The following is a 17,222-nucleotide window of genomic DNA, read 5'->3' on the forward strand; positions in this document are numbered from 1 at the left end:
TACGGAAAGGTGACTCTCCAGCTCCATCCATTGGATGGGTCTGGCCAGCAATGCATCATGGCGTTTCTCCAGAAGTATCGTGCAAACACAAGCCCACACAACTACTATGGGTCTCACTAGCACGATGGGCAGATAATCCTTTTTCCTGTGGGCAAAGAGAGTGACAATGCTAAGCAAGGGAGAGTGCTTTGTAGAAGTGGGAACAACATAAACGCTTAACAGGTAAAAGAGGTCATCCTTCCTCATTTAGAAAATACATTTTCAAAGTCTCACATGGCATCCAGAGCTTACCAACACAGCTTAGGTTCTGAGAAACTCCTTTGGGCTCCCAGAAATCTGCCTTAGGAATTCCTATTAAAGACTTGAATCCAGTCTGAAGTGGTGGCATATGCATGTAATCCCAGCACACAAGAGGAGGAGGCAGGAGGATTGTCACAACTTCTAGGCCAGCCTGGACATCATAGTGAGCTCAAGGTCACCCTGAACTACATAATGAGACCTTGTCTCAAAAAAAAGACTTCAGACCAGGTAAAGCTCCTGACTCCCCAAATTTTACCATTTCTTCTTTTCTCTCCCCTTGCCTCTACCCTGTATATATCTTTCCCTAAAACTCCTCTAAATCCTATAGTAGATCCCAGAGGTGGCTGTATCCAAGGCAGGATAACTTGCATGAACATCTCTTAGGCCAACTTGGAGACACTCTGATATGGTTTATGACCAGGGACTTTGGCTCCAGGAACAGTGAGGTGATTCCTCCTCCAGCAGGGACACAGACTGCAATGTTTTTTCCTCATGGATATGGGAAAAAGCACCAAGGATAGTGGGATCAGTTGCCGGCACTTATTCTACAGAAATCTTATGAGTTAAAGCTTTAATAAAAATTTGAAGACGTTTTCTCTTCCTTTAATATTTTTTTCTTAATGATAGAGAATATTGTCAGATAAAAGCAGAACACTGGTAGGACTGGAAGGAAACACTTTTATTTTCTAGGAAGTAAAGACAGTTCTTCACTCAATCTTATTCTCCCTAACTGAGTGGTGATGAATTAGCATTTTCCTCTGCAGTGAAGTAGAACTCAATAGAATCCCATGCTGTGGCAGAAATATCCCGACCCTACACTACTCAAGGCCCAAGTATTACTTTCATATGCTCTTTACGTAGCTGGCTACAGCATTCAATATTTTCATTGAGCATGGGAAAGAAAAAGACTTCATATTTAAAAAAGCTGCACATCCATGAAATCCATCCTCCACATGGTACCAGCTCACAGGGACTCCCTGGTCTTCCAAGCGCTTCTTGTAGAGCAAGGTGTGATCACGGAGGACGTCATTCTCACAGCTCACCAAGAAGGCCTCAGGAAGCTGAGCAATGGTTTCATCATCAGCTAAGAGGGGGGCATTTTCTACATCGAGCAGATGTTTGGTTTCCAGATAGGCAGCCTCATTAAAAGGCCCAGGAAACTGGGGTTCCAGGTCTTTGTTCTTTAAATTCTTGGAGATATTTTCAGAACTGAGCCATTTTCTGTACTTCTTCCAGGTTTCTGGGGGTATATAGGCTCCTTTCAGCATGACGTCTTTCCAGGAGAGGTCAATGGCCATATATCTACAAACACACGTCAACATGAAGTCTCGGGTGAGGAATGGCACATTTTGGTTCTGCTGTGTGGATGGTAACTGGTAATTGACGCCCTGGATGACTGGATAAATCAGAACTTGAGCCCGGATCTTGGGAAGGTCTCTTTGGGCCACCAAGATCTGGGTGATCTGGGCTGCTGTCAATCCTCCAGCACTTTCCCCACAGACCACAACCCGGGAAGGGTCCACACCATAGGTTTCCAAGCTCTTCAGGAAGTGGATGGTGGCATTCAGACAGTCCTTGGTAATGACAGGGTAATGGTGGTCAGGAAGCTTCCTGTACCTAAGGAGAAAAGAGGGAATGAAGTACTGTATATAGAAGTGTCATGGCAAGCCATCTGAACAGTGTCCCTTATAACCTTTAGCAAACTTTCCCCAATTAATTCTTCATGATGACCCTAAGGAGTAATTATGGATATCCCTATTGTCATCCTCTGTTAATGTGAAGAACCTAACTAAATCCTGCCTGTCCAAGTTTCTAGATTTCCAGTTTGTGCTCTGCCTCCATTGATGCACAAATGCCATACAAGACTGTGCAAGTTGAAAGCTATTGGCTTTAGAACAGCAGTGCTGGGCATGATGGTGAATGCCTGTAATCCCATCACTCAGAAGGCTGAAGCAGGAGGATTGTTGCAAGTTCAAGGCCAGCATGGGCTACAAAGTGAGTTCAAGTCCAGCCTGAACTGCACAGTGAGAGCCTATCTCAAAAAGACCCCTCAAAATGTTAGAAGAACAAGCAGTGGTTGACCAAAATTGGTAAGTGAAGCTACTGCTGGTCCTGAGTCAGTTAGGGACAACCATTGTGGGACAGTGTGAAACACAAGGCTGGAATGACAAAACAAACTGCTGCAAAAAGCCACAAGACTACACTTTGGGGCTAGGGGTGTAATTCGGTGGTAGAGTGCTTACCTAGCATGCACAAGGCTCTGAGTTCAATCCCCAGTACTATCAAAAACAAAAAATCCAACCACAGCTACACTTTGTAGTGTGGCATGTTGTCACAGAGGAATAAAGTTTGCAAAAAAAATGAGAAATACTCACCACGTGGAAAACTTTGCTCTCTGGGTTCTTTTGATATCAGTCAATTTGAAATAACTAATTTTGATTGCTCACAAATCTGGGTAATATACTATTAACTCTTCACTAGTTTTCATGGTGATAACACCTCTAAAGTAAAGGAAAAGATGTGGAATCTCTGCCTTCATATTATGACTGTTATCTTTGCTGCTTTAACCCACCACTGAGTAATCTTCTACTCAGTGTGGTACACAGACATATTGAACATTTAAGAAATATTTTGCCTGAGACTATGACACAGGGTTAGCATGGCCTATTGCCCCTTGCATCTGGCATATGTCTCTTTTACCCTACCCTCCTGTTTTTTTAGCACCTCAAGCACTGAAAATCTTTCAGCCCACCAGGACTGGACGTTTATGCAACATGATGCCAGCTGTAAGAGTAACTCAGCAATTTCTGAGAAAATTGAGCCTCTCTTCACCCTTGAAGTACAAAACCAGGAAGTTTTCCACTGGGCCATGATACTGCATACACAGAAAATTCACAGACCAATTTGTCTGAAGCCCCCTGCTTCATAAAACTTTGACTGCACTGGAGCATTTATGCCTGCAATATTTACTCTGGCCTCTGCTGATCAAAAGATGCAATCCTCAGGTTTCATCCCCACTACTTGTCAGTAGTGGAATAGGAAAGCTAAGTAAAGTCAAGGTTAGGTAGCTTTCAGCCAGAAAAATGAAAGCAGAGGACAGAAATGTCTTCTTTTTTAGTGTCCCTCAGCCATGTCCTCCCAGGCCTCACCTACTGCCTCTGGTATCCCCAAGCTCCTCCCCTGGCTGATTGTTACACCAATCATTCCATCAGAACTGCTCCAGCCCACAGGCCTGGACCTGATATCTGAAATAAAAGATGCACTGAGCACTATCCTATAAGATATCAAGTCAGACACTTGCTCACTTTCTGTGCTCTCTCTTCAAGGGATTTTAAGTGTCCCCAAGGGCTTTGGAGACCTGGGCTCTAGTGGTAAAAGTTGAGACACAGTAACCAAGTATCCGTCACTGGATACTGGAAAAATGCTTCACTCTTCTATGTCCCCAGAGACAGTCAGTGGTGCTAAAGAACCTGTTATAGTCACATGGCTGACCTGGGCCAGCCCAGTGTGAACAGGGGCCATTGGCCATTCAGACTCTAACAAGGTGGTTTTTGCTTCTCTCACTTGCCTTCTGTAAAGTGTAAATGTGTTCCACTGCCTTCACATGTTTTGTTTACACTGGATCAGAATTATGTCTTAACACATCTGCACTTGTGACCTATAGTTGATAGGTAGGTAGTTGTTTAATGATGTGATTAGAACATACAGAACCATCATTGCCCCAATCACAGCCAGGACCTTAACCACGACGTTCAGCCAACCCTGACCACCCCAGCAGCTTCTCCCACATCAGTGCTGCCTCTACAGAGAGCAAGGTTACTTTGAATGCTGGATAAATCATCATTTCTCTTCTGTTTTTACATAGTTTTGTTTTAATGCTTGCATTCCCAAAAGTTACTATTTTGATTTTAATTGTTTTAAACATTTTAAAGCACCAAGCTTCATGTAATATTTTAACTGTTTAACATATCACACTACTAAAATTCATGCATATCATTGTGCGTCATCTTATGTTTTATTAATTGGCTATGCAACACTCCACAGTAGCCAGGCAATGTAATGAACTAGTCACTCTCCCAAGGCTGATCTGAACACTGCCCTGCAGCAGGCATGTTTCCAGGTTTGTGCTGCTTTGAATGGAGGGAGCTGCATCTGTGTCCTGAGCACATATGTGTGAGTGTCCATTGCCTCAGAGCCTCTTCTCTGCTCTAAAATTATCCAGGAACCTCCCATAACCCCCGAACACACATTTTCTCCTTCTCTTGGAAGTGCTGAGGACTGTCTTGGAAACTCACCCCACACACAACAGTACAGAATCCGTCTTCCAGGTAAGGAAAATGCACAGGTTATGGTACATATCTGCAAGAGAAAAACCAGATCCAGGGTAGCCCATGAGGAGGATCCAGCACTTCCCCCACAACTCAGGAGAGCAATGCTGTGTGGGCATGGGGTGATGTCCTATCTCTCTTTCTACTCTGGCTACCTCTGAAGTGATTCAAAAGACTCTGCAAGGGAAAAGTCATCTACCTCAGTGTCCAAAATGTGGAGGAGGGAATAGATATTGGGAATCAATTAATTCTACCTTGAGAAAAACGAAACCAGGAAGGGTTAGGATCTGAAATGAACAAAGCAAAGGCAGGTCAAGTTCGGTATGCTTACCTGGGAATATTAATAATTTATTGTGTTTATACTGGATTAGGAAATAAACGAGTGCTGAATGGGACCTGCTATGAATGAGGGTGGGGATCATATGAAATTCCAGTAGGCAGGTTCATTGATGTTAGTGGACTGTGCTACAGCCCAATACTGGGCTCAGACCTGTCAAAAGGTCCTCTGGTCAGCTCTTCTTGGCCTTTTCTATAGGCATAGCCCAGTCTGTCAGTATCCTCTGCAAACCTAACCCTAGAATGACCCCAATCCTAAGATCAAAGTCTTTGGATGAGGGCTTGAGTATCAGGATTTTCTAAATCACACCAGGTAACTAAAATCTCCAGGGAAGCTAGGTAGTGTGGAATGGTGATGATGGACCAGAAACAGTGACAGAATCACTGAGGGGTCAACTGAGTTAGAGATCAGTACCTATGATGAAGATCTGCACCAGCATGCCCCAGCCCAACTGCACATCAGGTCATCTGGGAGCTCTGACAAGTCCTGAAGCCTGGGACCACTCTAGAGAAGGACCCAGTCAGCCGCAGGGAGAACTGGGGTGGTTATGACCTTAAAACCCCCAGAGGAGGCTAAAGACAGCTAAGGCCAAGAATTCTGCTGGTCATGGCCATGATCCTGCAGAACTGGCTATCTTCATGGCACACTCTACCACCATCACCTTCCTTCCTTCCTCTAGGGCTCCAAGCCACTCTTGCTTAGACTGAGCAGAGCCAAATCAAGGTAAGTCAAATGAGGCCTCTGCTGCGGATGCAAAATCAAGGCTCCAGGACACTCAGCCTTCCATGGGCTGGGGATTTAGCTCAGCAGCACAGTGCATGACTGGCTAGTGTGAGATCCTCAGTTCAATTCCTGGTACCAAAATAAATAAATAATTAAGTAACTCAACCTTCCAGAGAGTGTGTTGATGAAGATTACAAAACTAAGCCTAATGCCAAAGCATGCCTCAATGAGCAAAATAATCAAAGTTTTAAACCTTATATTTGTAAAAGTCACTCAGCCCTGCCTTATCTCTTTAAGTATTGCCTTGAAGTGTGAAATTGATTGTCTGGATGACTGAGGTTTTTGGGGTCCCTCATTTTGGAACATGAAATACCTACCTTCTCAGGCTTCCCCCAGTTTCCCCTTGGCTCTAATGACCCTGTTCCATTCCCTTACTGTAGTGCTGGTTCCTCCTCTTCTGCTGGGCCTCGATTGAAATGCTAGCTTCTTAAAGACACCTATTCTGATTAGATAAACTCAACTGTGAATGTAGGTAACTCTCTTCCAACATCATTGATTATTCACCATGTGAAACTACTCACTTATGTGAGTTCACTGCACTGTCTGCCTCCCTGATTGGCTGAAAAGTACACGAAGGCTGGGATTGACACTTCCTTGTTTCCCTTTGTCTCTTGTGCTTGGAAAGAGTCCAACACTAAGTAGGTGCTCATCTTGCTTTTACCTTTGGAAATGACATTCTCATGAACACAGGAAGGCACCTAAGGGACTGTCTGTTGGGGTTCTGAGAATGAAGACTACCGACAAGGATAGGATCCATGGATGGTATGTGTCCCAGTTAACTTTTGAAGGAGAGAAGGTGTGGATTATTTTTTATTTTGTACTGCTGAGGATGGAATACAGGACTTCACTCGTGCTAGGCAAATATTCTACACTGAGGTACATCCCCAGCCTTGGTGATATCTTTGAAACTGAATAAGCTGCAAGTACAGAGGACCAGATGGAAGCAGCCTTCTGGAGGTGAAGGGCATGGGCAAATGAAGGTGGATTTAGAGCTCCATAGTCTTGCAGAGTTGAGGACAATGCATGGGCTTAAGATCACTGTGACACAAATATTGTGGGCCTATGACACAAACAGTGTGGCCCTGTGACCATTCCTGCCAAACAGAAAGGAAGGAGGAGTTAAGAGTTAGTGCTCTAGTGAGGGAAATAGACAATCATACAATAAGAATCATTGGCTGTGAAGCCAAAAATTCCATCAAATTAAGTGAATCCCAAACTATGTCTCTTTGCTTCCCTGAAGAAGCCCATACCACTGTTTCCTTTGACTCACTCCATCAGATTCTTCTGGGATTTTTGGTAAACCTTTCTCTCCCACATCTTGGGCATGCTCCTTACTCAGGCTGCCGAACACTGCAGCTCCTCCGTGGTAAAAGATGATACCTCGCCGGGAGCTGCAGGAGGTTGCTTTGGGCTGAAACAGCCTCACAGGGATTGTCCCAAATTGTAGGTCAGTCACCATCACTCTAGGGTCCTTCTTCTTTTCACTCATTATGTCATGTACAAAGCGGACAAATCTGGGCATGGAGCAAATTCTCATCTTCTCTAGCATATTCCCCTGTTGGAGGCAAAAGGAGGAATGTGAGATGGAGGAGCACTTAGGATCTGGCAGGCAGGTTGCCCCTACTCACTTCTGTTAAAGCATCTCATGTTTCTCTCCTGCCCTCTGCATGTATAGTCTTCTCATTGCATTGTCAGGGTTTCAGAGTTGTGTCCAGGTAGAGTTAAGTTTGCAAACTTTTCCCCATACAAGATTTTGACTGAGTAAAGGTGTTCCAATGTTTTGAATGCTTGTTCCCTCCAAAGTTCATGTGGAAATTTCATTGCCATTGTAACAGTTTTAAGAGGTAGGACTTTTGTGAGGCAATTAGCTGGTGACTTCCTGAATGAATTCAGTCCGCTATGGAGGGAGCAAATAAGTTATCCCTGGAGCAGGTTCTGGATAAAAAGTATTAATAAATTCAGCCTAGGTTTTTGTCTTGCCTTCCTACCAGGGGTGATGCAGGGTACTGTGACATAATCCATTGCCAGTACCAACCTCCAGAATTGTGAGCCAAACAAACTTATCTACTCTGAGATATCTTTAGAGCAACAGAGACAAGACTGAGATGGATGTGAATTTGCCAAAATGATGCCCAGTTTGTGGCAGAATGAGAGCACACTGAACTGAAGACAGTCAGTGGTCAAAGACCTCTGATTCAGATCATTGCTTTCTTTGGTTCTGTGTGGGACTGTACCCAAAGGGGATGGCAAAGCTGTCTGGCCACATATGTCAGCATAGCATTGCATACCTGGCACTATCTCCAGGTTGTAGGGACTCCTTAAACTGTGTAACATGATCATTCGGGGATGTGAGCTGTGAGCTCAGAAGATAGGTGTATTGACAAAGGGCTACAGATATGGTGTGATCAAAAAATACAATGTGTGTTTAAGTTTTTAAAATTTAACCACTGTAAAGACACATTTCACTAATCTTTTCAAATATTTGCCCTCACTTTAAATACACTTCTCATCATTCTTGCCTCCTTTTGAAGCAACTGTGGCCATCTTCTCTCATGTATCTTCCTTCTGTTTTATTGTTATGGCTAACTTGATTTCCTGAATCAGTTCAAAATATTTACCTTTCATGGTCTCTATGACTTTGGGGAAGAGCTGGAAATTACAGGTTGCCTTTGGTGAATGAAGTGGATGAAGACATCCCATAATGTTTTCACAGTCCCACCTATCTGTTGAATGGCACTGGGCAGTAGCACGCACTGCATTTTTTATCATACATCATAGGGACATAAAAGAGAATTCTAGATTGCTTCACAAACTGGCAAGAGCATATTCCAAGATCCATCTAGGGATGCAGACACTGGGCTTTTCCACATGGCATATCTTGCCCAGTCTGCTCTGGCCCAGAGCAAAGTTGTGTAAGAACTCACATCTCCAAGGCTCAGGGAGGACTCTATTAGGGCTGCTGTTAACCCTAGTCTCAAAACTTCCCAAAGGACATGAATTAGAGGGTTCCTTCCCAAAGGATATTAGGCACTTCACTCATAAACACACTGATGAGCTCCTCTCTACCCTATATTTAAGAGACTGAGGGGAGGGATAAAGGGTGAAGGGGATGGAAACAGGAAATAAACAGATTAAAGACATGTCATGTTTATCTGCTACATACAATGAATGTAAACGTGTGTCATACATGTGAACTAAAAAGTAAAATGAGGAAAAGTTGTTCTAAAGATGAAGGGAGGGTGGTGGATGGGGAGGGTGAGGGAAATAAAATTAACCAAGATGTGTTATGTACATGTATCTACACCTGAAGATAAATGTCATCTTTATGTACTAACAAAATCAAGCAAAAAGAAAGTGGCAAGAATGATGGGATTAGTGTGTGTGAAGGGTAGTGAGGGGGTATTTTGGAGGGGATTAATGGCAATAGGGCCTTTATTATGAGAAAATTTAAACATTTTCTATATTTTGATTCATCCAATGTATTTACCAAGTGTGTTTTTAAACTATGGTCTGCTGTGATGTTAGCAGTTGCTTTAGGGGCTAGGAGATGGGTAATAGAGGTGTGTAAGTGCTCACAGATGCTAATTTCCAGGTCCTCTTGGTCAGTAGTAGAGCTCAGGCTTGAAGTGATCCATGCCGATGGTGAAAAATTCCATTAATTATCCAGAGACGGTATTTTTAACCACATAGTCCTAAACCTATTACTCCCTATCACATATGATCTAATATTATTGCCAATTTGATGAGACAGATGTCATTGTCACCATTTCACAGATGAAACTGTCACAGGAGGATTTGCCAATGGCCCACAATCACAGCTAGTGAGAGGCAGTACAAGAATACATACTATCTGGCTGCAGTTGATGCTTCTCACTCTTACACGGCCTCACCTTCTGCACAGTTGCTCTGAGATAATCAGTGTGAGTTGCTTAGCCACTTCCAAGTCCCCTGGTTTGGAACATTGGGATTTACTCAAGTTGTCTGCATCCTATATAGGAAAAAACTGTTGTTACAAAATCCACACCAATGCTGGACAAGTGAGCTGTTGGTGTACTGCCACCATCTCCTCCAAAAAGCCCTGTTCAGGGACATCCTGAAATGCTGGACTGAATTCATTTATAATTTGATCAACAAATGGTACCTTTGAGCTGCCTTGCCCTGAACCTGGTGCCCAGTTTAAAGTTGAATACAATAATCTCAACCTTAAGGTGGGGCGACAAGCCTCAGGAGCCTTGGGAGCTTCATTGAGCTGATCTGGAGGGGAGAAACTCCACTGCTCGCACACCCCTCACCATCACAGGAGCAATAGTGAGCCTTAGGAGTGTGGGAGCTTCAGTGAGCTGCTTGGAAGGGGAGAAACTATGCCCACATCCACTCCCAGCATCACAGGAGGGACAAAAAGCCTTGGGAGCCTTTGGAGCTTCAATTAGCTGCTCAGGAGCGGAGAGACTCCACTCACTGACTCCCATCATCCCAGGAGCTACGCTGAAACTCAGTGAACCACATGGGAGGGAAGAATCACCACCCACTGCCCTTCTGCCATCCAGGGATCCTTGGACTGGAGGAATCCTCATGCCTGGCCCATACTCATACACTACAGGTCAAGCAGCCAGTGTGAGAAGTGCTCAGGACCTGCAACCATCTTGTCTGAAGGAACCCAGGGTAAATCTACTCTAAGAAGGGGAAACACATTGCATATAAACTCCTAACTTAAGATTCATTCTGTTATATAACTATAGGCTTTGCTTCTATACTCTAAAGTACAAAATCAACAGTTACAACAGATGATCAGTTTCTACATTATGCTTATTAGTATTTGCACTACTGTAGCTACAATATCATATATGTTGTAATGAGTTGTTCTCCCTTGTGTAACAATATTGGGAAGCTCTGAGGTAATAATCTCACAGCCATACATCAAAAGACTGGAGACATACCCAAACAGAAAATACCTCACTCTGAATTAATTGAGAAGGTAGGATCTTTGGACAGACAAAAGCCAAGAATCTCCTACACACAAAAGATGTCCCTGAAGTAAACACTATTCCTAGAGAGATGTTGATATTAGTGATATAGCCACCTACTAACAAAACTCAGAAGGATCACCACAGAAAACAAAATAAAATTTTTTTTGAAATAGAAAATGTTAAAACAAAGAAGTAAAATTCAATCTCAGAACTCCAGGACAAGTCAAAGAGACATCAACATAGGAGAAATTGGAAGACAAAACTGAAACTTCTGAAATGATAGCAAATGAAGTAAAGAAACAACTCTATCAGCCTACAAAAGAAATCAGATCATAAATAATAACTCAGGTAAAAAAAAAGAAATGACAACACTAATGAAAGAATTGCTCAGCATATCTAAAAAAGACGTACATAAAAAATAGAGGACTATAAAAAAAGGTGGAAACCTTGAGTGAACAACATAAGAAAGAATTAGAATGCATGAAACAGATTGAAAGAGATATCCAGGAAATTAAAAATTCCATTGAAAGGAGGCAAAACCTATGGAACAAACTGAAGATACCCATTCAGACCTTGAAGACAGCATTGCACCCAGTGGTAATGAAGGAGAAGTCCCTTAAAAATAACAAGGAACCAGGAAATAACAATTCAACAGCTGAAAGATGATGTAAAGAAAAACAATATAAGACTGATAGGTGTCAACAAAAAAGCAAGAGAAAACACAAATGACATAAAAAGACTATTTGCAGAAGTAACAGCAGAAAATTTCCCAAGCATGGGAAAAGAATCTGACATATAGAGAATTGAGGCATATAGAATTATAATTAGCCATAACCAATATAAATCTACCCCCAGACATATAATAATCAAGATCCCAGAAATTCAGCAACAGAACAGAATATTAAAAGCTGTTAGAGGAAAGAAACAGATCACCTATGAAGGAAAACCTATCAGAATCATGGCAGATTTCTCAACACAAACCACAAATCGTCAAGAAGAGCTAGAAGTGAAGTATTTCAGGTCCTGAAAAAAAACAACCTTCAACCCAGATTGATGGACCTTGCAAAACAATCTTTCAAACTTAAAGGAGAAATAAAATTCTTCCATGGCAAAGAACAACTGAAGAAATTCATAACCACCAAACCAATTCTACAAAGAGTACTGAAAGATATTCTAGAAAGAGAGAAAAAAATGACCATTCCAAGAACAATAGAAAGGAGAGTAAGCAATTAAACAGAGGGAAAAAAGAGGAAACCAAAAGCAGGAAAATTACATAACAGAGATAAGCCAATACATGTCAGTTACAACCATTAATGTAAATGGTCTCAATTCACCAATCAAAAGAAATAGACTGGCAGAGTGGATCAAGAAACAAAATCTAACAATTTGCTGCATACAAGAAAAAATTTAACTCAGAGGGAAATTCATACACTGAAAGTCAAAGATTGGAAAACAATACTCCATGCAACAGGAACCCAGAAAGAAGCTGGGGTAGCTATTCTGCTGGGAGACAATATAAACTTCAAACCAAGAATGATCAAAAAAGATAAAGAATGAGACTAAATTCTTGTTAGGAGAAAACTAAAAAAGGAAGAAATAACAATCATAAATATGGGCAGTCTGAGTCTCTGCCCTATGTGCACCTGCAACAGACAGGAATTCCTCACTCAGAAGCCCCAGGGACTGCTCTCACTGGGATTTGGGTGTGGGCCCTTCCTGCACGGGCCCATCACCAAGTGAGTAAGTGCTCCAAGCACTATTGGTCCCATGGATCGAGTCCATGCTTTACTCCCACCACCACGGTTTCCAGCTGAAACTCACAGAGAGAGCCAGGTATTTCCCATCTACTTCCTGGGGGCAGAGCGGGTGACCCAGTACCCCGCAACCATTACAGTCTGAGTCTCTGCCCTCTGTGCACCCATGACAGACAGGAAGTCCTCACTCAGAAGGACCAAGGACTGCTCTCACAGGGGATCTCATGTGGGCCCTCCCTGAGCAGGCCCTGCTCTGAGTGAGCGAGTGCTCCAAGAGCTGCTGGTCCTGTGGATCACGTCTGCACTTTACTTGAGAATGGACCCCTGGGGGATCACAGGCACTGGCATTCTGTGATTGACGTCAGTCAGGCATGCATCTGGCTCCTGTATGTGTCTTAAACTGACTGGAGACACAGAATCAGGTGGTTCACAATCTATTGACCCTGCAGTACGTGGATGGGTTTTGCCTGTACCGTGAACTGCCAGCGGACATAGGTCCACAGGACTGGGGTTGTCACAATAGTGTACCCTGAGTCTGGACCATTCACATGCCCTGAACTACAAGGGGATGTTGATCAGATGGCCTGCAGTCAGCTGACACCAATGCCTGCGTCTAAGACCTGGGATAACTAGATAAATATCAACAATTGCCAGAACACCCCAGACTAAGGAGAGGTTTTCAGTGGACTCTGAAGGGCAAACCTGACCAACAGGAAAACTAGGGACACTAGTGACCTTTGCTGTGCAGCCACTGAAGAGGAAAACTGAGCTTTCTGCATCTGGTAGCAAACAAGACAAAATGAAGGACTAAAACACAATCCAAGAACTCCACTCCACTCAGAGCAAGTCAGGAGACAGTGACATAGGAGAACTTGGTAAACACATGCCTGAAATAGCTCAAATGATTGCAATGGAAGTAAAGAAACAACTCCATAAGGCCATAGAAGAGATGAGATCAGAAATAATCTCTCAGGCAAAACATGAAATGGCAATAACAATGAAGGAACTTCTCAAAACATCTGAAGAAGAAACATATAAGAAAATAGAAGAACAAAGGCAATGGATGGAAGTGTTAAATGAAAAACACAGGAAGGACTTAGAATGCATGAACCAGATTCAAAGAGAATTACAGGAAAACAAAGCTTCCACTGAAAACTGCCAAACCGCTTCAATGAAGCTGAAGATAGAATCTCAGACTTTGAAAACAGCATGGCAGCCAGCGACCATGAAAGAAAGGATCTCATAAAATCAACAAGGATCCACGAAAAGTCAATTCAACAGCTGAAAGATGAGGCAAACAGGAAGAATGGAGGACTTATAGGAGTCAATAAAAGAGCAGGATGCAACACAACTGACATTAAAAGAATATGTGCAGAAAAAATACCAGAAAATGTCCCAAGAATGGAAACAGAACCTCATATACAAGGAAATGAGGCATACAGAATTCCAAACAACCACAACCAAAATAAAACTACACCCAGACATGTAATAGTCAAGTTCCCAGATCTCCAGTAAAAGAACAGAATATTAAAAGCTACTAGAGAAAAGAAACAGATTACCTATAAAGGAAAGCCCATCAGAATCATGGCAGACTTTTCAGCACAAACCATCTGATAAAGAAGAGTTTCAAGCGAAGTATTACAGGTCCTGAGACAGAACAGCTTCCAACTAACACTGATGTACCCTACTGAATTATACCTCAAACTGAATGGAGAAAAAAAATATTATCTCCACAAAGAACAATTGAAGAACTTCATGAGTGCAAGCCAGCATTGCAAAGGGTACTATACGATATTCTAGACAGAGAAAAATCTGACCACAATTTCAAGAACAACAATAGATATGAAAAGTCAAGAAGAGCAAGCAAGTAAACAGGTTGAAAAAGTAGGACACCAACGCAAGTAGATAACATGACAATGACAAATCAATATGTATCAGTTATAACTCTAAATGTAAATGGCCTCAATTCTCCAGTCAAAAGAAACAGACTGGCAGAGTGGGTTAAAAAATAAAATCCAACGATATGCTGTACATAGGAAACACATTTCACTCAAAAGAAAATCCAGACTAAAACTGAAAGGATGGAAAATAATCCTCCATGCAACAGGAACCCAGAAAAAAGCAGGTGTAGCTATATGGTTTGAAGACAATGTAAAATTCAAACTGACAGCGATCAAAAGAGATAAAGAAGGTCATTAAATACTTCTCAGGGGAAAACTGCAAGAGGATGAGATAACAATCATAAACATCTACGCACCAAATATCAAAGCTCCAAATTATATGAGACAAATTTTAACAGGCATGAAAACCGATGTAATTAATAACACTAGTGTAACAGGGGAACTCACTACCGCATGGACACAAAGAAATAGATCAAGTGGACAAAAAATCAGCAAGAAAGTAACAGATCTGAACCAAAACTGTGAAAAAATGGATTTAGTAGATGTATACAGAATGTTCCACCTAACAACATCAGAATATACATTTTTCTCAGCAGCATGTGGGTCTTTCTCTAAAATAGACCACATCCTAGTCCATAGAGCATACCTTCCAAAATGCAAAAGAATTTAAATTATCCCATGCGTATTGTCTGATCACAGTACAATGAAATTGTAAATTAACAACAAAAGGAATTCCAAAAACTCCATAAACACTTGGAAATTAAACAACAGCCTCCTAAACAACCAATGGGTCACAGCAGAAATTAAACAGGAAATTAAAAAATACCTGCATAGAAATGAAAATATAAATACAACTTATCAGAATCCATGGGATGCAAGGAAAGCAGTCCTCAGAAGGAAATTTATAGCGATGAATTTACATAAGGAATTTTCACATAAGGAAAACAAAAAGAGAACAAACAAACAGCCTACTGCTGCATCTTAAACTTTTAAAAAAAAGAATAAGTCAGGCCCAGAGCCCAAAGAACGGAAGAGATTATAAAGATTAGGGCAGAAACTAATGTAATTGAAATGAAGAAACTCCTCCAAAAAATAAGTGAATCACAGAATTGATTCGTTGCAGGAAAAAAATAGCTTGATAAACCCCTTGCAAAACTTATGAAGAAAAGGAAGCAAAGAACACAGATTCATGCAATAAGGAATGAAAAGGATGAAATTACTACACATTCCACAGAAACTAAGAAGAGCATTAATACCCACTTTGAAAATATTTACTCCAATAGGATAGAAAACTCAGAAGAAATGAACAGATTCCTAGATATGTACAAATAACCAAGGTTGAGTCAAGAAGATATCAAATTCCTGAACAACCCAATATCACTTACTGAGATTGAAAGCATGATTAAAAACCTACCAACAAAGAAAAGCCCAGTCCCTGATGGATTCACACCAGAATGTTACAAGAAATTCATAGAAGACTTAATACCAACCCTCCTCAAACTATTCAATTAAATTGAAAAGGAAGCAATTCTCCCTAACTCATTTCTGGAGGCAAGCATCATACTGATACCAAAACCAGAGAAAGACCCAAGCAAGAAAGAGAACTACAGACCAATCTCCCTCATGAATATAGATGCAAAGATATTCAATAAGATACTAGTAAATAGAATGCAGCAAATTATCAACACAATCATACACCAAGAACAAGTCAGATTCATTCCAGGAATGCAGGGTTACTTCAATATTCACAAATCTATAAATGTTATACACCATATCAACACAGTCAAAGAAAAAACCACATGATCATCTGGATAGATGCAGAAAAAACTTTCAACAAGGTCCAACATGCATTCATGATAAAAACTCTACAGAAAATAGGAATAGATGGTCTTTACTCAACCTCATCAAAGCCATCTATCACAATCCAACAGCCAACATCATTCTAAATGGACAAAACATGAAAGGTTTTACTTTAAAATTGGGAAGAAGACAAGGATGTCCGTTGTCTCCACTCCTGTTCAATATATATGTCTGGAACCATTAGTCAGAGCAATTAGACAAGAGAGAAAAAGGAAAGGAATAAGGATAGGAAAGGAACAAGTAAATCTATCACTATTTGCACATGACATGATACTTTACATGGAATACTCCAAAAACTCCACCAAAAGACTCCTTGAATTAATCAACAAATTCAGCAGTGTAGCCAGGAACAAAGTCAACACCCAAAATTCAATAGCATTTCTATACACAAACAATAAGCAGACTGATAGAGATATTAAGGAAACCATACTTTTCACAATAACATCCAAGAAATTGAAATATTTAGGAATCAGTCTAACAAAAGAAATAAAAGATCTCTTCAATGAAAACTACAGTGCTCTGAAAAAAGAGATCAAAGAAGATTTCAGTAAATGGAAAAATATTCCTTGCTCCTGAAGAGGAAGAACCAACATTGTGAAAATGACCATACTCCCAAAACTGCTGTGCACATTCAATGCAATTCCCATTCAGTTACCATTAACATACCTCACAGATCTCAAGAAAACATGCCTTAAATCCATCTGGAACCAGAAGAGACCCAGAATACCAAAAGCAATCCTGGGCAACAAGGACAAGTCAGGTGGAATCACAATCCCTGACCTGAAATTATACTACAAAGCTACTGTCAGAAAATCAACATGGTACTGGCTAAAAAAACAGACCAGAGGATCAATAGAAGAGACTGGAAGAAACAGCCACAGCCACAAACACATTCAGCCACCTAATCTTTGATAAAGGGCAAACAAACTCACTGGAAGAACGATAGCCTCTTTAATAAATGGTACTGGAGGGGCTGGGGATTTAGCTCAGCA

The 17,222-nt window shown here is 41.4% G+C and overlaps 1 protein-coding gene across 2 annotated transcripts in view; it reads right to left on the reverse strand.

The window, feature by feature from the left end:
* Positions 1–975: 975 nt before the first annotated feature.
* Positions 976–17,222, reverse strand: part of LOC102022297 (arylacetamide deacetylase-like 4) — a 40,396-nt gene continuing 24,149 nt past the window's right edge. Inside the window, exons 2-4 of one of the 2 annotated variants that reach the window (XM_005403944.1) lie at positions 7,084–7,303; positions 4,596–4,659; positions 976–1,917 (exon numbers count right to left, since the gene is read on the reverse strand). In XM_005403944.1, the coding sequence (XP_005404001.1) occupies positions 1,143–1,917; positions 4,596–4,659; positions 7,084–7,303 (1,059 nt within the window). In that variant the 3' untranslated portion in view covers positions 976–1,142. Of the gene's footprint in view, positions 1,918–4,595; positions 4,660–7,083; positions 7,304–17,222 lie in introns of those variants that run through there. The other variant, XM_013504152.1, reaches the window with a different exon arrangement.

The sequence above is a fragment of the Chinchilla lanigera genome, unplaced genomic scaffold (genome assembly GCF_000276665.1).
Source record: "Chinchilla lanigera isolate Chin_1 unplaced genomic scaffold, ChiLan1.0 scaffold00085, whole genome shotgun sequence".
Lineage (NCBI taxonomy): Eukaryota > Metazoa > Chordata > Mammalia > Rodentia > Chinchillidae > Chinchilla > Chinchilla lanigera.